The 24,409-nt window shown below is 35.4% G+C and overlaps 1 protein-coding gene across 2 annotated transcripts in view; it reads left to right on the forward strand.

Moving 5' to 3' along the window:
• LOC136041176 (ufm1-specific protease 2-like) overlaps nucleotides 1–24,409 on the forward strand; it is a 76,248-nt gene that overhangs the window by 14,864 nt on the left and 36,975 nt on the right. For both annotated transcript variants that reach the window (XM_065725715.1, XM_065725707.1), the window contains 3 exons: nucleotides 4,155–4,352; nucleotides 16,105–16,470; nucleotides 17,095–17,221. In XM_065725715.1, the coding sequence (XP_065581787.1) occupies nucleotides 4,155–4,352; nucleotides 16,105–16,470; nucleotides 17,095–17,221 (691 nt within the window). The remainder of the gene's footprint in view (nucleotides 1–4,154; nucleotides 4,353–16,104; nucleotides 16,471–17,094; nucleotides 17,222–24,409) is intronic.

Below are 24,409 nucleotides of genomic sequence, written 5' to 3' on the forward strand. Positions count from 1 at the left end.
CATTGTTTATAGATGCAACTAATCTTCAAAATATTTTTGTGTTTATTCAAAACTAATTGGCCCTATCTATTGCTGTAAGTCACAAGCATTTCAAAGACGACAAAAAAGGTTAATTTTTCGGCTCATGAATCAATACAGTCAAGATTTGTTCCAGTTCTCATTTCTCCATAGAGACCCACATGGTCGATTAAACTTATGACTGTCGTTTTCAAGCCAATTGGAGAAACGAAATACGTAGGTAAATCTTTTAGTTTTTTGATTTGGAATGATCAAAAATTCAAAGTCAAGGGATTAAGATGAACAAAAGTACAACGAGCCCTAGCCTATCGGAAGAAAAACTTTGCGCCCATTTTCACGCAATTTTATTCATAGTGATTATCAAAAATGAAGAGAAATTAATTAAAAAACAAATCTAAAAGAGGAGTTTTCCAAAGAGAAGTAAAGAGCCATATTAAGCTTAAGAACAGGAGAAATGATTCCTATATTAATCCAACCTCAAAATGACTAGAAATTACTCCCAAAGAGTGAATAAAACCCAAAACAAATAGTAATTAAAATAAATTATGGTATCAAAAAGAATGATAGTAGATACTGATATAGATGAATAAATAAATCATTAATCGAGTAAAAATCAAATTGAATATCCAAGTAAAGCCAAAAACGAATAAACCTACTGAATCCAGGAGTTGGGCTACTGTCCCCTTCACTCTCCGCCTAATTGTAAAAGATCTAAAACCTACTGTTTCTTTTGTGCTTTACTAAAAACAAAGTATGCTTCTTTTTTTTTTACTCGTAACATTGAAAAAAAATTACAGGTAAGGCAAATCTTGAATTGCAGACAATTGGAAGAATCAATATCATAATGCATTAAATTTGGTTTATTTTCATTAGTTCTTTTCATTCCTCTTCGTATATTGGGCTATAATGATATATTTAATATTCTTCGTTGATATTTCAAAAAAGTGAAGCTGACTTAAAATATATATAAATTTTCAATAAAATACAAGTGATGCGAAAAGCTTTAGAACTTTTAAGGTTAGGGGAGGGGAAGGGGGCAAGAGACAACTTTTTTTTGTAGTAATTTTTGCTCGTTTTAAGTTTGACACGAATATTCAATTTAGTTCACTCGTTTTAAGATTTATTTATTCATATGTATCAGTATCTGTTATCCTTATGTTTGATATGATCATTTGTATCACTTTCTGTTCCTTCTGGGCTTTATTCGTTCCTTGATTGTAATTTTTTTTGGAGCATTATACAACTTTGTTTCTGCTATTCTCCAATTTAATTAAAACTTAATTAAAAAGATTAAAAAACAACTTTCTTTCCGGAATTTTTTTTTTGTTTAATTGTTTAAAATATCCCCTCTTTTGGGTACACTAGAATGGGCAATTTAAATTGTTTAGGGCCACTTTGTATGGGGTTTTGGAGACAATTTCGACCCTTGAGGTATGCTTATTATACTCTATCAACGTTTCCGAACAAAATTATTATCTCGACATTTCGATCCAAATATCATTGATGTTGTTGGGGTGGGGTAGCAGAAAAGGGTATGGAAGGGAGGCTGGTTGCCCTCAAATCACTTTGACATCAGAAAGGACACTTGAACTTTCAATTTTTAATCGAATGAGCACCTTCACTGGTTTCCATGACTGTTTCTATCATAAGAAGTGACTTATAAGAATTTCTGTTGGCCCTTGTCGGGCCTCGTTTTGGGGGGACTAATATATTTTTTTTTTGTATTTCTTCTGTGTTGGGATCCCTTTAGCCAAAGGACTTAAAGATGTGAGTTTCAAGTCGGTAAAGAAATAAAGCTTTTAGCCCCTTTTGTGTCGTATCTTTCGGGGATCAAATAAAAAAAAAACTAGTTTTTTTTAACTGTAAGTAAGGAGCGACATTAAAACTTAAAAGAACAGAAATTACTCCGTATATGAAATCGGTTGTCCCCTCCTCAACGCCTCGCTCTTTACGCTAAAGTTTGACTCTTTTGCCACAATTCTACTTTTTAAAATAATTAAAAGCCTTAGCGTAAAGAGCGAGGCGTTGAGGAGGGGACAACCCATTCCATATACGGAGTAATTTATGTTCGTGTTAAGTTTTAATGTCGCTCCTTACTTACAGTTAAAAAAACTAGTTTTTTTTATTTGATTTCTGAACGTTTTTGAATCAATGCATGTTTGATTTTGGCTCTCCACCATAGGACTTGTCTAATCTTATTGAATTTTTTGTATTGAATCAGATTAACAGATTATTAAAATGAAATTTGCATATTAATTCCTTTTATGGCTAAACGGCTTTCTCTTAGTTTTGATCAGACTATTTTGAGAAATAAGGGGTGGGGAAGGAGGCCTAGTTGCCCTCGAATTTTTCGGTTACATAAAAAGGCAACTATAACTTTTAATTTTTAACTGACATTTCTATTAGTAAAAAATATACGTAACTTAAGAATTAACTTACGTAACAAACTTTTATATTCTTATATTTTTATTATGTATATAAGGGGGTTTGTACCCTTCTTAATGCCTCGCTCTTTACACTAAATCGTAAGTTTTGTCTCAATTCTTTAAGAATGACCCCTGAATCAGAAAGGCAGTAGAGTAAATAGTTGAAATTACTAAAAATACTTTAGCATAAAAAGCGAGGTATTTATCTCCTCCTAAATACCTCGCTATTTATGCTAAAGTGTATTTATAGCCCCTCATATGCGTAATAATCTCTGTTCGTTTTAAGCTTCAATGCTACTCCTTACTTTCTCCTTAATTGAAAAAACTTTTTCATGTTTATTTTTTCATTGTTTTTTTTTATAGTAGTTTTAGAAAATCCTGCGCCCTTTTCATTGAATTTCTCTTCCCCCATGGCATATTTCTCCAAGGAAAGATCCTCCCACATAGCCTCCTCCCCTCAGCCCCACCCCTAAAACCAAAAAAATCCCCCTGAAAACGTCTCTACACTTCCCAATAACGATTATTATATGTAAACACTGGTCAAAGTTTGTAACTTGCAGCCCCTCCCCCAGGGACTGTGGGGGAGTAAGTCATTCCCAAAGACATAGTTATTATGGTTTTTGACTATGCGGAACAAAATGGCCATCTCAAAATTTTGATCCGTTGACTTTGGAGAAAAAATGAGCGTGGGAGGGGATCTAGGTTCCCTCCGATTTTTGGTCACTTAAAAAGGGCACTAGAACTTTTCATTTCCGTTAGAATGAGCCCTCTTGCGACATTCTAGGTCCAATTGGTCGATACGATGACCCCTGGGAAAAAAACAACAACAAACAAATAAACACGCACCCGTTATTTGTCTTCTGGCAAAAAATACAAAATTCCACATTTTTGTAGATAGGAGCTTGAAATTTTCGCTATAGGGTTCTCTGATACGCCGAATGCGATGGTGTGATTTTCGTTAAGATTCTATGACTTTTACGGGGTGTTCCCCCCTATTTTCCAAAATAAAGCAAATTTTCTCAGGCTCGTAACTTTTGATGAAAAACACTAAATTTGATGAAACTTATATATTTAAAATCAGCATGAAAATCCAATTCTTTTGATGTATATTTTAGCATCGAAATTCCGTTTTTTAGAGTTTCGTTTACTATTGAGCCGGGTCGCTCCTTACTACAGTTCGTTACCTTTGATAACGCGTCTGAGAACAATTTTCTTACATAAGGTTCTTCTCGGCCTAAGGACTTACTAAAAGATTTAATGCCTGCCCATGGGATTCAAACTGAGTCGAACCCCTCCCCCCTACAAGCAAGGTTATCCCAAACTACGCTTTCACCAGGAAAGGGGTATAAAATTGGAGAATACTGTGTTTTTTGCAAAAAAAGACCACTCATTTATGGGAGGGAATAAAGGGTGGCCTCCAAGCCCAAACTTCTTTTCACCTTGAGGGTGAGGGGGTCAAATTTTACCAAGTCAATATATAATATTTCTAGAATTATTTTCAGGGCCAAGTTTGCACATGGTCTTATGGAAATTCTTTTGCAATACCCGAAAATTTTTCTGTTTCGTCCAAAAATGCCGCTGGTTGAAAGTAGAATGGAAAATTTCTTCTCCTTTCTCCCCCTTGTCCCCTGGAAAATTCTAAAATACTAGCCTAAAAAAGTGTCATTTTCATTTTAGATGACTAATCTAAAGGATTTTTTTTTCTTTCAGCGGGCCTCAAGTGCTGAAGAAGGTTATCATTTTATTGGATCTTTGTTACCAAATTTGGGAGGCATTCCAGAAGTAACTGTTGTGACATCAATGAAAATAGGAGATGAAGGAGAAGAAAATAGCCCTATTTTCGACCTTGAAACGTTGTCATGTCTTCCTAGTGGTCTCACTGTGGTTGGACATAGTACTAAATCAAAGGTAAACTTTTTGACAAGAAAAGCATGGAAGACTAAAACAACAGTATTTTGAGATAACTTTTGATTGAATTTAAGTATATATAACATCATAGGTTGATTGATTTTTTTTTCCTAAATTAGCTTATATTATAAGATATCAACGAAAAAACTAATAGAAATTTCCACAATCAATTGTGGTGTTACTGTCCGAATCAAACTGCCCAAAGTTTCGGAGTGTCAGTGGCACTTCAGTTCAAATAAAGTAGCCTGATTAAATTAAATGTATTGTCTAGCCAACTAATATTTGATACATTTGAAAGGGATATATATAAAAGGAAAATATAGTGACGAAAATAAGGGTCGTTTCAAAATAGCAAAACCAATTTAATTGTCACAAATGGGTCAAAAATTAAATGTTATACTTCAAAAAATGAATTTCAAAGGATACTGAAAAAAAAATAGTGCCTTGTCAAACGTTTTTTGGCAAAGGACTGTAAGTAAAGAGTGGCTCGTCAGTAGTAACCGAAAATCTAGATAACGATGTATATATCAAAAGAATTGACATGGTGACTTAAAATATGTAAAATTTACTAAATCAAAAAAAAGAAAGAAAAAAAGCTGCAAAGAAACAAAAGCGAAAGGAAGGACAAATATGCAGATATTTTGTTCGAGACCTCTGCTCGGCCGCACTCAGTTTTTATCGGCATATTTATCCTTCCTTACTTCACTGGCTGAAATTATCCTCGTTTTTCTTCTTCGCGTTTTTTTTTTAATATTTTATGCATAGCCGTTGTGGCGTCAGAAATTATTTAATAAATTTTCTAAACTTTATCAAAATTTTCGAGCCTTCAATTTAGCATGTCAGATGTTACAGAGTGTTCTACCCTTTGCCTGCCACAATTCGATATTTTCATATTTTTTTCAAGCTGTCTTCAAATCGAATATCCATATTTAAGCCTCAAATAAGCAGAAACAGGGTCATATGAATATTCAAACATAAAACAAACAAAAATTGATAAAAAAGAATAAATAAACCATAAAACGAATAAGCACATCAAACAAAGATTGTAGGTAATTCTATAGGTGATTACATGGGACCTAAAACGAACAGAAAGTAAAATGAATAATCTGGTGAGACTTACAGAGAACCAAAATTATTACAAATAGGAGTGCCGCCCCCTAAACTTTCTAAACACAGAAATGTCATTAGCGCTTAGCTAAAAACAGTTTGCGTTTTGAGCAGTGTGTTTTTTATTTGTTCTAACATCAACAAGAAAAAATAGTATTGCACTGCTAATCAAGGTTTACAAAGTAAGGCTAAAGTAGCCATTTCCTTTCAAAGGGAAGAGATGTGGGGCTAAGAAAAATGTGTCTCCGTCCCGCCTAAAATTTTAGCTAATATTGAGGAGACCAAAATAAAGCTTTGAGGAAGTATTTTGGGGGGTAAGGGGACTTCAAATATTGTGTTTAGGGAAAAAGATGGACCAAAGTATTTCATCTCCTAAATTTGTTTTCGGGAAAAGTCAGTTTTTTCTTAAAAGTTTGAAACTTATATTCATAAGCTATTGGGTTAAGAGGACCATTATATACAGGAAAAACTTGAAAAAAATTGTTGTGACTACAAATAGACCCGAAACGTATTTTGAACAGTATGGTTTTTATTCTTCAAATCATCAACAACAACAACAAATAAAAAGGATTAAAGGTAGTATAATAGCCAAGACTATTAAAAAGAACTGATGAAACTTCTCATGGTTTAATACATATTGGTATTCATTCCAGGAAGTCTCGACAATATTTGATCTATTAATGTTAAAACAAATATTTAAAATGTACTTTGTTTTCAGTAAATTTCTACTGACGTTCCTCCTGACCAAGCTACTCTAAATGCATATCCATTTCAAAGAAATGCAAATGATATTCAAGCTGTCTACTTGTTTTGAAACGAGGGAAGGGGACAGCTAGCAAAACCTTCATTTATAAACGTCTATTAGTCTTGCCACATATTTTTTTTTTGTTCTGTTGTATTTAAAGTACAGTGCTCACAATAGAAATTGTTTTCAAGAAACTGCAAAATAATGACGGTCTGACCCTTAGAAGGCTTAGTGGGATTAACCCTACTCCCGTGTGTGGTAATTTTCGTTACGACTTTGTTTCTGCTCGTCTTTGGTTTTAATAGAGATGTACTTTTCTTTGAATTTTTTTGGAAAGATATTTTTTGAAATTTATTTCTTTCCATTTTTGATTGAGAGATTTTTTGTTAGTTAGTAATGAGAATATTTATAAAGTTTCTGTGTCCTTTTTTTCTTCTTAAGAATTAGGATTTTGGCTAGCTATTAAGATTTTGGAGAAAATCAGTATATGGATCTAAACTTTTGAACAAAAATAATTTCGTGCAATATATTTTAATAATATATCTATATATATAAAAATAAGTTGTTTGTGGGTTATGTCTGTCGAGTGACGTCATGTCGTCATGATGTTAGTTGTCGTCATGTTTGTTATGACGATGACGTCATTAAAGGTATTTAAGAAAATCGTTCAAAGACAGATTTTTAATTGTAAGAAGATCGTGAACGGAAAAATGTTTAATTGTAAAATGACTGAAGAACCTACAATGGCAACAGCCGAGGAAGCTGCTCAAAGAGTCTATGCCAAAAAACTTGCAGCTGATTGAGAAAGTAAGAAAAGAAAGCGTGCCGAGGAATCACAAGAACTGCAAGAAAACAGGCTTGCGGCTGATAGAGAAAGTAAGAACAGAAAGCGTGCCGAGGAATCATAATATATATATATATATATATATATATATATATATATATATATATATATATATATATATATAAAAATAAGTTATCTGTGTGTGTGTGTGTGTGTCGAGTGACGTCACTGTCATCAGGTTATCATATCGTCATTATGACGATGACGTCATTAGAGGTATTTAAGACATTCGTTCACGGAAAAATGTTTAATTGTAAAATGACTGAAGAACCTACAATGGCAACAGCCGAGGAAGCTGCTCAAAGAGTCTATGCCAAAAAAAATTGCTGCTGATAGAGAAAGTAAGAAAAGAAAGCGTGCCGAGGAATCACAAGAGCAACGCGAAACCAGACTTTCTGCTAAAAGAGAAAGTGAAAAAAGAAGGCTAAAAGTATTTAAGAAAATCGTTCAAAGACAAATTTTTAGTTGTAAGAAGATCGTGGATGGAAAAATGTTTAATTGTAAAATGACTGAAGAACCTACAATGGCAACAGCCGAGGAAGCTCTTCAAAGAGTCTCTGCCAAAAAACTTGCGGCTGATAGAGAAAGTAAGAAAAGAAAGCGTGCCGAGGAATCACAAGAACAGCAAGAAAACAGGCTTGCGGCTAAAGAACGCAAAACCGCGCAGTTAGATGAAAATCCACCTGGACAGCGAGAGTCAAAACATATCAAAACTGAAAATGATAGCGATGATGACTGGGTTTGGGATTTTGACTTGGATAGGTCATCAATGCCTACCAGATTTTAGTTAAAAAAAAACAAAGGTTCGGCGATATGTATTTCATAGTGATGCTGAAAAATAAAGAAGAAAAAGAAAACTGAAAAAAGAAAAAAGGTAAAAAACTAAGACAAACTAAAAAGAAAAAAACACTCAAAGAGAAATTACAGACCGGGACACAAATGACGACCGGGACAGAGGGAATATAAATGACGACCGAGACGCTCAAAGAGAAATTACAGACTGCGATACCGGGACACAAATGACGACCGGGACACAGGTATTTAAGAATATCGTTCAAAGACAAATTTTGAATTGTAAGAAGATCGTTGAAAGAGAAATTTCTAATTGTAAAATGACTGAAGAACCTACAATTGCAACACCCGAGGAAGCTGCTCAAAACGAATGTATTCAAGCCGAAGTAGCTGAGTTGGTAAAGCGTTATGTTTCAGGTTCTAGGTCCGAGAGGCTCCAGGTTTGAACCTTGGCTTTAGCATTAATACAAAAAAAGAAAAAAAACTAAAAAAGGTAAAAACTACAAAAGAAAAACTAAAAAGAAGATACTAAAAAAACTAAAAGAGCTAAAAAACTAAAAAAAAAACAAAAAATAGTAAAAAACTAAAAACTAAAAAAGAAAAAAACTAAAAAGACTAAAAAAAGGTAAAAACTACAAAAAAAACTAAAGGAAAAAAACAACTAAAAACTGATAAAAAAAACTAAAAAAAACTAAAAACTGAAAAAGAAAAAAAACTAAAAAAAGGAAAAAAGCTGAAAAATAAAGGAGAAAAAGAAAACTAAAAGCCAGGACACAGGGAATATAAATGACGACCGGGACACTCAAAGAGAAATTACAGACTGGGGCACTGGGACACAAATAACGACCGGGAGATATAAATGACGACCGGAACACTCAAAGATAAATTACAGACCGGGACACAAATGACGACCGGGACACAGGGAATATAAATGACGGAACGGGACGCTCAAAGAGAAATTACAGACTGGGACACTGGGACACAAATGACGACCGGGACACTGGGAATATAAATGACGACCGGGACACAGGGAATGTTCGATTAGCAATCACCATCAACACCGCTCAAGGGCAATCATTAGAATAATGAGGTATAGATCTGAATACGGATTGTTTTTCCCATGGACAATTTTATGTTGCATGTTCAAGAGTCGGTAAACCTAACAATCTATTTATATGCACAGACAATGGGACATAGAAGAATGTTGTATATTCGCAAGTTTCACGTAGTTAAAAACATATATATCTATAACGAAAAGAGAAATCTTTTCTCTTTTATCTGTATTCACAGGTGGGACACAGGGACACAACTACAATGGCGCGTAACTAATATGGTGCGTAACGACTTACGCACGCGGGGGGGCTTGGAGGGTGCGCGAAGCGCCCCCACCAACTAGGTGTTGGGGTGGCGCGAAGCGCCACCCCAACAGCTAGTATATCTATATATATAAATAAGTTGTCTGTGTGTCGAGTGACGTGTTGTCATCAGGTCGTCATGGTGACGTCATGTCATCAGGTCGTCATGTCGTCATTATGACGATGACGTCATTAAAGGTATTTAAGACATTCGTTCACGGAAAAATGTTTAATTGTAAAATGACTGAAGAAACTACAATGTCAACAGCCGATGAAGCTGCTCAAAGAGTCTATGCCAAAAAACTTGCTGCTGATAGAGAAAGTAAGAAAAGAAAGCGTGCTCAGTGGAATGGCAAAAACGAGGTTTGCCACACGCACATATACTAATCTGGCTACACTATAAAATAACTTCTAACGAAATTGATGATGTGATTTCCGCTGAAATACCTGATGAAAATGTCGATAAGGGGTTATATGATATTGTTGTAAAATATATGATACATCGACCTTGCAGTGCACTGAACGAAAATTCACCATGCATGGCCAAAGGAAGGTGCACAAAGCAATATCCTCGACTTTTAGTATCCAACACAATTACTGGCAATGATGGTTACCCACAATATAGAAGAAGATCTACTGAAGATGGCGGTAAAACAGCAATAATAAAGAAGCGTAACGGTACCACCATCGAAGTAGATAACCAGTGGGTTGTTCCATATTCCCCATTATTATCAAAAACATTTAATGCCCACATAAACGTCGAATACTTTAACTCCGTAAAGGCAATCAAATACATATGTAAATACGTCAACAAAGGCAGTGACATGGCAGTTTTTGGCTTGCAGTCCGAAATCAAAGATATCGACGAAATCGTACAATATCAGGCTGGAAGATACATAACCAGTAATGAAGCTGTTTGGCGAATTCTTTCATTTCCGATACATGAACGTAGTCCAGCTGTTGTTCACTTAGCGGTACATTTACAGAATGGTCAACGTGTTTATTTTTCGGAATCCATCGTGCAACAAAGAGCTCTGGATCCACCGGATACAAAGTTAACTGCTTTCTTTTCGCTATGTAAAAATGATTCTTTTGCAAAAAAACTGCTGTATACTGAAGTGCCTTCGTATTACACGTGGAATACTAAAAATAAAGTATTTGAACGTCGAAAACAGGGTAAGTCAGTGGACGGCCAACCTACCATCTTCAAAGATACCACGATAGGAAGACTCTACACCGTTCACCCCAATCAACATGAATGCTTCTTTCTACGCCTGCTTTTGGTGAATGTACCCGGTCCGACGTCCTTTGAGTATTTGAGAACTGTAAACGTTACTATACATGACACTTACCGTAGTGCATGCCAAGCTCTGAATTTATTGGAGAATGACCAACACTGGGATAACTGCATCAATGACGCGTGCGAAACGTCAACTCCAATTCAAATTCGTGCATTGTTTGGCATCATACTAACAACTTGCTCTCCATCAGCTCCTACAGAGCTATGGGAAAAATATAAATCAAAAATGTCCGAAGATATACTCCATCGAAAACGGTTAGAGACGTCAGATATGACTTTTGATTTTACACCAGAAATTTATAACTACACTTTAGTTATTATAGAAGATTTGTGCGTATGTATGGCAAACAAACCTCTTCAGGATTTGGGAATGCCTTCACCTAATCATACCGCTGCTGTTTCGACATGTGTAGAATTGGATCGTGAACAAAGTTACAGTACGAGTGATCTATTGTCATATGTACAAATTAACATTTCCAAGTTAACGTCGGAACAAAAAGACATTTATGATACGATAATGCATTGTGTCGATAACAACGTTGGAGAAATTTTCTTTTTGGGAGGTACTGGTAAAACGTTTGTGATAAAACTGATTCTGGCATCAATTCGATCAAAAAATGATATAGCGTTGGCAAATGCGTTGTCCGGAATAGCCGCAAAGTTGCTGCCTGGTGGAAGAACTGCTCATTCCGCTTTGAAATTACCTCTGAATTTGCATTCTACAGAAACTCCCACGTGCAATATTTCCAAATCATCTGGGATGGGTAAAGTATTGCAGCAATGCAAACTTATTATTTGGGACGAATGCACAATGGCACACAAAAAATTGCTCGAGGCTCTGGATCAATGTTTGAAAGATTTGCGAGGGAATTCGAAATTCTTTGGCTGCACATTAATATTGCTTGCGGGAGATTTCAGGCAAACATTACCTTTAATACCTATATCAACCCCTGCAGACGAAATGAATGCTTGCCTGAAAAATTCTAATTAATGGGCACACGTAAAAATATTAAAATTAACTACAAATATGCGTGTCCGATTGCAAAACGATGACTCTGGTCATACATTTTCAGATCAATTGCTGGTAATTGGAAACGGAAAGCTCCCAGTAGACTCAATTTCAGGACGTATACAACTACCTGCTGAATTCTGTAATTTAGTGATCGAAAAAGTATTTTCGAATATTCTAAACAATTATAAAAATAATAAATGGCTAAGTGAAAGAGCGATTCTTGCACCCAAAAATATAGACGTCCACGAAATCAACAATATTGTTTTGACCAAGATTCGAGACCAGGCAGTCCTTTACAAGTCAGTCGACACAGTTTTGGAACCAAATGAGGCGGTTAATTATCCATCTGAATCTTTAAATTCCGTGGATCTTTCAGGGTTTCCACCACACGTGGTACAACTAAAAATAGGCGTACCAATAATACTGTTAAGAAATATCAACCTACCAAAGCTTTGCAATGGCACGCGACTTGCCGTAAAAAAACAATGGAAAACGTAATAGAGGCCACAATCTTGACAGGGCCTTTTGAGGGTGAGGCTGTTCTTATTCCTCGCATTCCCATGATTCCAACGGATCTGCCTTTTCAATTTAAAAGATTACAATTCCCAATTCGATTAGCATTTGCAATCACCATCAACAAAGCTCAAGGTCAATCATTAGAAAAATGTGGTATAGATCTTAATACTGATTGTTTTTCCCATGGACAATTGTACGTTGCATGTTCGAGGGTCGGTAAACCTGACAATCTATTTATATGCAGCGACGATTGGACAGCGAAGAATGTTGTATATTCGCAAGTTTTACTCAGTTAATTTGTATTGTATCTATCTATCTATATAAAAACGAGTTGTGTGTATGCATGTTTGTTTGTTTGTAAAAAGAGCGTTTGCATATGACGTCATTATAAGTACATAAGGCTTTGTATATGCAAAGCCTGATACTCGGAGTATCTTATGGACAGTGTTCCGAAATTTGTGGATCTGGACATAGTTTTATACCTATTGTACGTCAAGCCGATGTAGCTGAGTTGGTAACGCGTTATGTTCCAGGTTCGAACCTTGACTTTAGTATTAATACAAAAGAAGAAAAAAACTAAAATAGGTAAAAACTACAAAAACAATTAAAAAGAAAAAAAAAACAAAAAAACAAAACAAAAAAAGGTAAAAAACTAAAAACAAAAAAAAACTAAAAAAACTAAAAAAAAGGTAAAAACTACAAAAAAAACTAAAAAGAAAAAAAAAACTAAAAACTAATAAAAAAACTAAAAAAGAAAAAAAAACTTAAAACTAAAAGAGAAAAAAAACTAAAAAAGGAAAAAACTGAAAAATAAAGGAGAAAAAGAAAACTAAAAACAAAATAAAAATAAAAAAACTAAAAAAGGGTAACAACTACAAAAAAAAACTAAAAAGAAAAAAACTAAAAAAGCTAAAAAGAAGGTAAAACCAAAAAAAAAAACTAAAAAGAAAAAAAGGAAAAAACAAAAAAATTATTTCAAAACTAAAAAAGAAAAAAAACTAAAAAAGGAAAAAACTGAAAAATAAAGGAGAAAATGAAAACTAAAAAAATAAAAATAAAAAAAATACTAAAAAAAGGTAAAAACTACAAGAAAAAACTAAAAAAAAGAAAAAAAACTAAAACAGCTAAAAAAAGATAAAAACAAAAAAAAAATTAAAAAGAAAAAAAGGAAAAAAAACTAAATTATTTTTTTTCATCACATACCAATTCAAAAACGAATGTATATACAGACCGGGACACCGGGACGCAAATGACGACCGGGACACAGGGAATATAAATGACGACCGGGACACTCAAAGAGAAATTACAGACTGGGGCACCGGGACACAAATGATGACCGGGACACAGGGAATATAAATGACCGGGACACAGGGACACAACTACAACAGGGATGCCGGGGGGCACAGGGGGATATATAAATGACGACGGGGACACAGAGAAAGTTCGATTAGCAATCACCATCAACAAAGCTCAAGGGCAATCATTGGAATCATGAGGTATAGATCTGAATAAGGATTGTTTATCCCATGGTTAATTATATGTTGCATGTTCAAGAGTCGGTAAATCTAACAATCTATTTATATGCACAGACAATGGGACAGCAAAGAATGTTGTATATTTGCAAGTTTTGCGTAGTTAAAAACATTTATATATATATATATATATATATATATATATATATATATATATATATATATATATATATATATATATATATATATATATATATATATATATATATATATATTCACAGATGGGACACAGGGACACAACTAACATGGCGCGTAACTAATATGGCGCGTAACGACTTACGCGCACGGGGGGGCTTGGGGGACGCGAAGCGCCCCCACCAACTAGGTGTTGAGGTGGCACGAAGCGCCACCCCAACAGCTAGTTCAATATAAAATCATCTGGGGGTTAGGGAATATATCCAAATGGATTTAAAATCTGTATAGTTATTGACCTTCTATAGCACTGAAGCTATTCTAACCCCCATCCTGTTACATCCTTGACCAACAGACGAATATTGATCCACTATTTTATTATATGAATCTCATTGTATTATATTTTCTTGCCGATGCTTTCTTTTCGAGGTCCTTTATTAAGAAGAGCTAATAAATGGTTTTTGTCAAAAAGAGTACCTGTGAGTTTTAACTTGAAACACCAAGCCGTTCAACACCAAGTGCACTTGAGGTCTACTCATCCCCCTCCCCCCGGTCGAGACTTAAAAGTTTCAACTCTATCATAAAAGCCATTCCTGAAGTAAACCGTATGTGTAAGTAATTGGGCAAGGAAGAGGTTAACAAAAAAGTGTAGGGAAGGGGGCTGGTTGCCCTCAAATTACTTCGTACTCTTAAAAAGGGCACTAGAACTTTCAATTTCCAATCAATGGAGCCCTTCCTAAGTTTCAATGCGAAGTGGCCTGAAATTAAAATAGTACATAGTAGCTCTTTCACGCTTGAAAAAGTTCTGTGATGCTGCCTTTAGTATATATGAAGTCCCTGTTGCAATTGGGCCATATGCACTTGGGGCCCCTGTTCCTATGCCTCAATGGAAAAAGTCGCCTTGAAGGCACATTTTTCAGACCTTTCAAAGTCTGAAAAATGAAATTGCCATCCTGGGAATTTCCAGGATGGAAATTGCCAGGATGGCAATTTTGTGATTTATGTGATTGAAATTGCCATCCTGAAATCTTGATCTGATATCCTATGGGGCTCCAGGGTACAAAGGGTGTTGAAACTGGGGTTGATTGTCATAAATATAAATCTTTGCAATTTCCAACAATGGAGGGGGATTTGCTGGCGAAGTAAAAGGCACCACAAATCATTGCGTGGCTCTAGTCACTCATGTAGACAAATAGGTGGTACTTCGTATTTAACGTGTTCCAGTATCTGCTGCATAGCCCCTTATCACATCTATCATATCCATTCTCTTGCATATAGAACATAAATATGAGGTCTCTTAGATTTTCGTGGGCTCATACGTTATTAGTCATATTCTCGTTTAGAACCGTTTTACCAATACAAAGCTGGACTCCATTGTGTGCACTATGGTTGGTCGAAAAAGAGATGTAATTTAACAGAAACATTGCCTTATTAATCGCCTTCGTCTAATTTTTATTATTTGAGAAGATACGTATAAATAATGAAAAAAACAATGCAAAAGGGGTTTGGCAAGATGTTGCTGGTGAACCCCGTTGCAGTTAGAAGATCCTATTACGTCAGTAACCAAACTTGCTTTGGGATTTCACCGTTATTACATACAAGCTTGTAATCAATCTCTCCAGCGCATGGACCACTGTTCATCTGTTATGTTCCATAATGAATTAAGGCAGAAGTTTAGAATCAATGGTGATTTTGCAATAAAGTTACCCATACTTTTTTCTTGAAAAATTCTTTACCCTAGGATGCATTTAAATATTGAAATTTGTCAACAGACTCAGTACCAAGATTCAGGGTTGAGTATTGTTTTTGTTGTTGTTTGTTTTGGTCATTTTGAAAAAAGCTGATGCTGGAACACAAGATGAATATTGGTGTTGTCCAGTGTATTGATAAACGAAGTTTTTGTTTGTGTCAGTAAGTTTTTTTCAAAAGTACAGCGTCTGTATTCTATAAAAAAATAAAGAAGTTTGTGAATAAAGAAGCCTAAACCTGTATTGGCCAAAATATTTCATAATTTGCTGACTTAGTTTCATAAAATAAAAATTTTAATCCGTAGCAACAGCAAATTGAATTAATTTAACTTTGTTTTGGTCTATTTTGCTATTAAGTTTTTTTTTTTTTTTTTTTAATATTCCCGCTTCTCCAAAAATGTCGTTCTGAAATGATAACCCGAAGTAAAGGATTCAATTTTACGTCTTTAAGTTCTGACGTCCACATATCGAACGTTGCTTTTTTGAACTTCAACTTTAAATCAAGACCTCCTAAATGCTTACTATGCAGATGGAAATAGTGAGATATATGATTTATTATTGAATTCCGTAGTTCTTGATTTGAAGAAAAAAAAGTAATAGAACACTTAAAAAGTAATGAATCACCATCGCCTTGGGAAGCTTTAATGGTTAAATATGCTCATATTTTAGGAAGGACTTCCTGATCAAATCGATAAGGCTCTTGTCTTGAAGAACGAAGCTGAGTATACAGAACACCATTTGAAAAAGGACGAACTCAATCAACCTGGTAACTACGAAATTGCTCCGAACAACCTACTTCTCGTCCGAGTTCAAGGAAAATACCCTGTTTGCCTTTTTGCATCTTTTTTGAGGAGCTATGACCTTGAAGACCTTAAGCCTTTTGATGTATCTGACTTTGCATTTCATCTGAAGAAATCTAAATGCTATATTTTGAAAAATAATATAGTAACTCCTAGTAGCTGTAGTACTTTTGGTGATTTACTAAAACAAGTAGACAAGAATGAAGTTTTGTCCAAGGGAAGAAGACACAGAGAGGTAAAATTTTAGTATACAAAACTGATAACCCTGAGTTTATAGAGCTTATTTTCTTCTCTAATGTAAAATGGCTCCCTTATAATGCCTGTGCCAAAAAGGCCTAATTAAAAATCTGCATTAAAGATTAAAAGTAAAGTAAAAAGTAAATATCTGTAAGGATATTCTTTTGGTTTTACACAAACAATAAGGTAGCTTTTACAAAGAAAATATTGTTTTAAGAATTTTAGATTTTATAGATTTTGGAACGGATATTTTTTGGTGGCTTATCCAAATTATTTCAACAGTGCCGGTGAATAATTATGATGTAGGAATGCCAATTGCAAATCGCCCGTAATATGGTACCACGGAAAGCGGTAGGAAATCAGGGGAAGACTGGAATTTCAAGCTGATATAGGATAAAATCACCACCAACTCCGTAAAATGATTGAGGATGGACAACAGTATTTAGACAATATCAGCTGACTCTCTCTCTCTCTCTCTCTCTCTCTCTCTCTCTCTCTCTCTCTCTCTCTCTCTCTCTCTCTCTCTCTCTCTCTCTCTCTCTCTCTCTCTCCCTCTCTCCCTCGCTCTCTTTATCTCTCTATCTCCTGATTATGTAATGTTAACCCGACTTTTTATTTGCAGGTATCAGCCAATTTCGAGTTTAGGGCCAATGTTAGTTGTTCAAGTTTAAAATCAGAATTGTCTAACTCTTTTGATTCTGCCCAGTGGAAGACACAATTGCCTTCCCCAACAATTCTATACAAATCAGGTTAGCTGCCTCTAAATCTTTGCATCTTCACTTTATTTAAGTAATTTCAGTGAAACATTTTCTTTTAGCGTACTTTCTAGGCAGGCACTTACAGATGGTTCAACAGGGGGGGGGGGGGGGCTTGTTCAGGCCCGTGTCCTGGTTCCAGAAAACTTTATTTTTTTTTGACTTGACTCTTTTTTTTTATTTCCCTTGTAATGTAAATATTTCCATAGTTGCCTCCCCCTTCCTAACCAAAATTCTGTGTACAATTCTGCTCTAAATTGGTAAGGATCGACTAAATGGATAAGGATTTCTGACGATGATCGTAAAGAACCATATGGAAGCAAATTTGGTTTTTTAGTGCAGTTCATTTAACGCTTGAAGTAATGTTGTATTTTTATCTATCACCTTTGCCTTTCTTAATCGATGCCAAAACGACCGAGGTAATTACAGACGCATATGAATCGGATGTCAATGTAGTTTTGGACAGTAGCGGAAGGTTTTGGGGGAAATAGTGAAGGTTGCCTAGACTTTTTTTGCTTGCCAGATTTGAAGGCAAGAATCTTGGGGACTTTTTCTTTTTTTTGAATATAAGCTAGATTTCATTTATTTATTTTAGTTTTTGCTAGGTAGATTACTTACTAAGTAGATTATTAGGCCTATTATTGTAAGCGGATACTTCACCAAAATAAAGTGCATCCATTCCCTGGATATGCCACTGGTTTAAAGGAAAGCCAAGCAAGTGGGGGATGATCAAAAATTATTTTGAAAGTATCAATTTGGATAAGGCTATGTATCCCTGCCCTCTGCAGTTTCTTTTTGATAAAAGTACGTTTTTCTATAAACAAGAAATTATAGAGTTTGCTGAAAGATATCAAGAGTAGACTGATTGAAATGGGCCATATATCATTGCTTGGTCTATCTTCTATATAGATACGTAAACATGGACAAAATTCGGTCCTGACTTCTCTGATAACCATAGTATAAATTTTTGAATAGTGTAATTAAACCAGACAAATTAATACTTTGTCTTACTCTGTATTTAAATACAAAACGTCCAATCAGAATCAAATCATTAATGTTGACTTAGAAAACACCCACGGGTCTTCTGTGTACTATTGTTTTTCCTGCCCTTTCTTATGGAAGGAGTAGTTTTGAAGTCTGGGAGAGGGCTCATTTGGTCAAAAATTGAAGTTTTAGTGCGCTTTTAAAGGGTCCATATTCATTGGAAGTAACCAGCCCCCCCCTCCAGTGTTCTTTTTGTTCTCGGACACTCGAGTAATCCACATATCATCGGATTAAAATTGTCAGATAACCATCAAAGTAGTCAAAAGGTCAAATAAATATGTCTCAGGGGATGGTATGATTGAGGCAGTCCCGGATGCAAGGGTTTGTGCAATGACGCATTTCTCACAGAAAGATTTTAAGTGATAAAAGACCGAATTTTTTTGTTTGGCTTGAACTCTCAGGGCTCATTGCCTGGGATAAGGGAATCCAATATTTGTGTTGGGGAGGTGATAGGGTGCTAGTGGGGCCGAAAATAGTCAGAAAAACTATCCACCCCATATCGTTGTTGAAGTATAAAGTCCCTGGCTAAGGACCCTACTACAGAAACGATTTTATTCTTGAGAACACGGATCTTCCAAAAAATGGGCAAAAATTTTCCCCTGATCGGTATGAAGCACATGCCTGATCTGTTGGATGCACAAAGATAGAATTAAAATAAAGAAAATATTAGTTCACCCAAAAAATGAGAGCTGAAAAGTCCCAAAACTTGTTTCCTGAACAGCAAATTAAGCATGTTGGACTTTTTTTAAAGCGGAAACTCGCAAGGAACTTAAACATGTATGGTAGGAGGTACATTTTGGGCCTGTGACCCGAATCTCCAGTGCCCCATTTGCCCGGGACGCCCCCATGCTCCTCTTATGGTATCGCAATAAAATTTCAAGATAATGGTTCTGCCCAGAATAGTTGAACTATCCAGTAAATATGATATCGAGGATGAAAGGTCCCACGCAACCTTTAGGACATTGGGCCTATTTTATGTAAATTAACTATTTTCTACAGATAAGATTTAGGAAGATACAGGCATGATGCGCCTTTATTGAACCGGACTCATCCAAGGGTTTTTGACGCTGGAATGCGAATACACCCTCCCTTGGCTTCCTAGCTTAGGCGGTAACCGAAAGAAATTTAGTTAAAAGAAAAATATTTTTCTTATCGTTCAGCAGCTGGGCTTGGCTACATAAATTGATATCTGACATTAATTCGGCCAAAGAGGTGTAAATGCTTGAACTTTTGATTTTGGATTGACTGGAAACGTACAGGGTCGGAAACTAAGAGTTACCGGACTCAAAATATTTTCGGTCAGCCCAGACCAATAAGAGCTACCGGGATTTCAGTCTAGAATAAAAGAAGTTAATGGACTAGCAATATTTTTAGTCATGCCAGACTAAAGGAGATATCAGACTGGGAGTGTTTTGATCTGATCATACCAAAGAGAATTACGGGACTTATAATATTTTAGACTCGCCCTGACTAAGGAGAGACCAGACATTTCTTTCACCAGAAATAAAGGAATTACCAACCTTAAAATATTCTGATCAGACTGGACGAACACTTACGGGTCTTGATGGAATATTTATAATCAGTTCTGACCAAAAAAGGGGTACTAGACTTCGAATATTTTTGATCTGGACAGACCAAATAAACCACTAGACTTGGAATATTTTCCTTTGTTCAGACGAAAGGAATTACCGGACTTAAAACATTTTCGTTCAGCCCAGACAAACAAAGGTACTAGGCTTGCACAACAAATATTATATATATATAATGTTATGTATCTGAGAGCTCGGTTTGGTTACAGAATTTGATCCATGGAAATATAATTTAAAAAATGTTAATAAATGAACATTTTTTAAAATCTTGGATCGGCTTGAAGCTTACAGCGTAGGAAACTAAGATCTAAGACCAAAAGCCTTTACCGGACTTAGAATATTTACACCAGTCGAAATTAAAATGACTTGCCGGAATCAGAATGTTTTTGATCAACTCAGACATAAAGGACATACTAGTACTACTGCTAACAACTCACCACCGCGGCAAGCCCCTGAGGCCAACACAACTATGCACCGCTCCTCCTCAATCCCAACCTATTCGACGCGTCCCTATTTACACCCTCACAGAAAGTTCCCATTTCCCTCAAATCTTTTCTTACGACATCCTCCTACCTCAAACGAGTACGGCCTGCTTTCCTTTTAGCTTTAGGAGGTTGGCCAAAGTGAACTGTCGTCCTGTCATCTTCAGAACTTGCCCTAGCCGTCTCAATCTTTCTCTCATTTTAGCCATAGAAAGCGGGATTGAACCACATTTTTGCACAGCGTACTGTTTGAAATACGGTCAGTCAGTTGGGTACCCTAAACAATCCGTAGACAATTTCTCTGGAAAATGTCTAGAAAATTTTCCAGCATTTTCTGGAGCGCCCATGCTAGAAAGCCATATCAGATTACTGTCAGCACTATAGCTTCCAATATTTTAATCTTGTTTCGCAGACTTATCTTCTTTTCGTCCAATTGTTTTTTTCAACTGTGAAAAAACACATTGGGATTTGGCTATTCTACTTTTAACATCTTCACTGCACCTACCGTCTTTACTTATAATTAAATAAAAAAACAAGTTTTTTTAGCTGAAAATAGCAACATTAAAATTTAAAACAAACAGAAACTATTATGAATACGAGGGGGGTTGCACCCTCCTCAACACTTCGCTCTTCACGCTAAAGATTTTTAAGTGCTTCTAAAATAGCTTCTTATTGTTCTAATTAAACGACACTTCTGTTTCGAAAGTCGTTCAAATTTCTGTCGTTTTAAGTTTTAATGTTGATCCTTACTTTCACTTGAAAAAAACTGCTGTTTATATATTTAATTTCTTATCATTTCTTAAATAACGCCAGGAAATCTGGCTCCACCTCCTTGAAAAAATCGTCATCCCTACGGAAAGATCCTCTAGAAAATTCAATCCCGGTAAAAATTTATCCCAAACAATTAAACTTAACGTCTCCAAGCATAAAATTGAGTCGGCAAAGAGGAATTAGGACCAATAAAAAGAATTTCGTATGTGAATTTTTGCTAATTCCCCCAGTGTAAAATTTCCACTGAGAAGTTCAGCCTCCCCCCGGGAAAGTTCCCTTCCCATGGAAAATTTTCTGGGAAATTTTCCCCATAAAAAATACCCCCTGCAAAATTCACCCCCTCGTCCGAAAATGTATGCATACTTCCTAATAACAAATACTATGCATGAACAATGGGCAAATTTTAAAATTTGAAGAACTTACCCCAGGGGCTTTAGGTGGTCATTTTACCTCTAAAGGCATAGTTATTGAGCCTTTCTACTATACTGAACAAAATGACTTTCTCAAAATTTTGATCAGACAATTTTAGAGGAAAAACGGAGCGTGGGAGGGTTGCTAGTTGCCCTCGAGTCTTTTTGGTCACTTAAAAAGGGCTCTAGAACTTTTAATTTCTGTTTAAGTGAGCCCGATATTCTAGGACCAATGGGTCTGTACGATCATCTCTGAAAAATGAAAAAAAAAAAAATATATCCGTGATCTTTTGGGAAAACAAAGATACAAAATTTCATATTTTTGCAGATTAGAGCTTGAAGCCTCTGCAGTGGGGTTCTCTGATATGCTGAATCTGATAGTGTAATTTTTATTAAAATTTCTTGACTCTTAGGGGGTGTTTCCTCCCTTTTTCGAAAATCTGGTAAATTTTTTCATTTTAAATTTTCCTTTTATAAGCAATACTGAACTTAATGAATATTATATGTTTGGGATCAAAACAATAAGTAAATTCTTTTGATATATCAATCGGTGTCAAAATTTTGTTTTTTTAGAGCTTCGGCTGCTATTCAACCGAGTCGCTCCTTACTTGCAATTCGTTACCACGAACTGTTTGATCCTACCAAACTAAGTGAAGCCGTCCACTTGGTCGAGCTTTTTGTTACGCAACGTCACCTTTTCATCTTTACTTATTCCTTTCCTGAGTGACTTAGTCTTCGTAACATTAATTTTCAAACCTATTCTAGGACCCTGAACTCGTAAAGCCTCTCAAAGCTCATTCATTTTGCTCACACGATCATCTAGGATACTTAAGTCATCAACATAATCTAAGTCCAGGAGAGTTTTACTTCCCCATTTGATACTATGTTCTCCCATTGCCTTTCCTGTGCAAGTCCCCCATTTCCCATTGCAAGTCCATCAAAATGTTCCATATTAATTGTGGATAAAACGCAGCCCAGCTTTACTCCTGATTTAATCCGAAACCAGGTACTAACCTCATTTCCTGCCTTAAACGCAGTAGCGTTATTCTCGTAAATACTACTAATCACTTTAATGTATTTTTCTGGTATACCATACAGGGATAAGACCTTCTCTAAAGCTCTTTTATCAGCTGAATTGAACACAATTAATCAATTTAATCAAATTATTAATACTAAAGCAGACTAAAGTTCAGTCTCCCCCCGGGAAAGTTCCCTTTCAATGGAAAATTCTCTGGAATTTTTTTTTACATTCTATTACAAACGTAAAAAAGGTTACTAAGCCCAAGGAGCTTTGCTTGTAATATTAATAATAATATTTATTTATAACCCACTTACATCAAAAGGTAAATGCTGGAGTAAACACAAACGAAAATCAACAATAACATTATTTAAAAAAATATAAATCACCAAAAACAATTAAACAACAATAACATTCACTGCACCTACCGTCTTTACTTATAATTGAATAAAAAAAACAAGTTTTTCAGCTGAAAATAGCAACAGGAAAACTTAAAAAAAAACAGAAACTATTATGTATATGAGGAGGGTTGCACCCTCCTAAACATTTCGCTCTTCACGCTAAAGATTTTCAAGTGCTTCTAAAAAAGCCTCGCATTGTTCTAATTAAACGACACTTCTGTTTCAAGAGTCGTTCAAATTTCTGTCGTTTTAAGTTTTAATGTTTATCCTTACTTTCAATTGAAAAAAACTGGTGGTTCTATATTTAATTTCTTATCATTTTTTAAATAATGCCAGGAAATCTGTAGCAATAACATTAAATAACTAAGATTAATAAAACAAACGAATTAAACCATGGTGAGGTGACAAACGCCGATACGCTGTTTCCGAAAGCTTTTCGTGCAAATCAGTCAGCTTCTAAGTAATATTCGGAAGGTAGAGCTTATTTATTATTTTTTGATTCCTGTACCACAGTGAAAGATTGAGAAGATATATACAAAAACGGAAATATGCCATTGGAATATCAGTAAAATCCTTATTCCGAAGAATTATAAAAAAGCCCAGAAAGGTAAAGAAGAGAATGATCTGAAAAAGTAGAATAAAGCTTTCCAAGAGCAATACGATTATATTTGCCTCGATTGTCTACAATTTTAGAGTAACCAATCTGGATCTTCGCTCTAGCATCCCGGACGGCACGCTCACGAAAAGTTTTTAAATTTTTGGTGAGTGTAAATACCCAATCACCGCATGGAATCTACATGTGGGATGGAAAAAAGCTTATAGCTTAGAGGCTCAGGAGGGGATGGAGAATTGGAAGAAGGATGCTCACATTTTTCAACGTTAAGCGAAAGACCGATTTTAATTAAAGAATAAGAAACTTTATTAACCATCTGCGATAGTCTGAGTTTAGACTGACTAATTAGAAGATTATCATCAGCATAAGCAAGGTATGAAGTATCAGTTAACCCAACAAAATACATAGAAAATAGATTCTCAAGACTACTAGAAATACAAAATTTAAAAATACTTGGAGATAATACCCCGCCCTGCCGTACACCCCGACGAACAGGGACAATAAAAAAAGAAATGGTACCATTAGTTTTATTTCGAAGATAGGATCTACTATAGCAAAACTTAAGAAGAAAATCAGCGGAAGGTTAATGCCGTGACTATAAAGAGAATAAAGAGCCTGACTGTATACAATACTATCGAAAGCCTTAGAAAGATCAAGGGCACAAATGTGAAGACCTTACCCTTTAGCAGAAGCATCTTTAAAAAGGCAAGCCTGAGCACGGTGAGCGTGCTGACAATCGATGTCAGACCGAAAACGGAGCAGATTCTCCCCAAAATTAGCATTCAAATTGATGAAAAGAAGTACTTTATATACACGGATTTTACTAAGATTACGAGTAACCGTTATTGGCCTGT

This window comes from Artemia franciscana, chromosome 2, assembly GCF_032884065.1.
Source record: "Artemia franciscana chromosome 2, ASM3288406v1, whole genome shotgun sequence".
NCBI classification, from domain to species: domain Eukaryota; kingdom Metazoa; phylum Arthropoda; class Branchiopoda; order Anostraca; family Artemiidae; genus Artemia; species Artemia franciscana.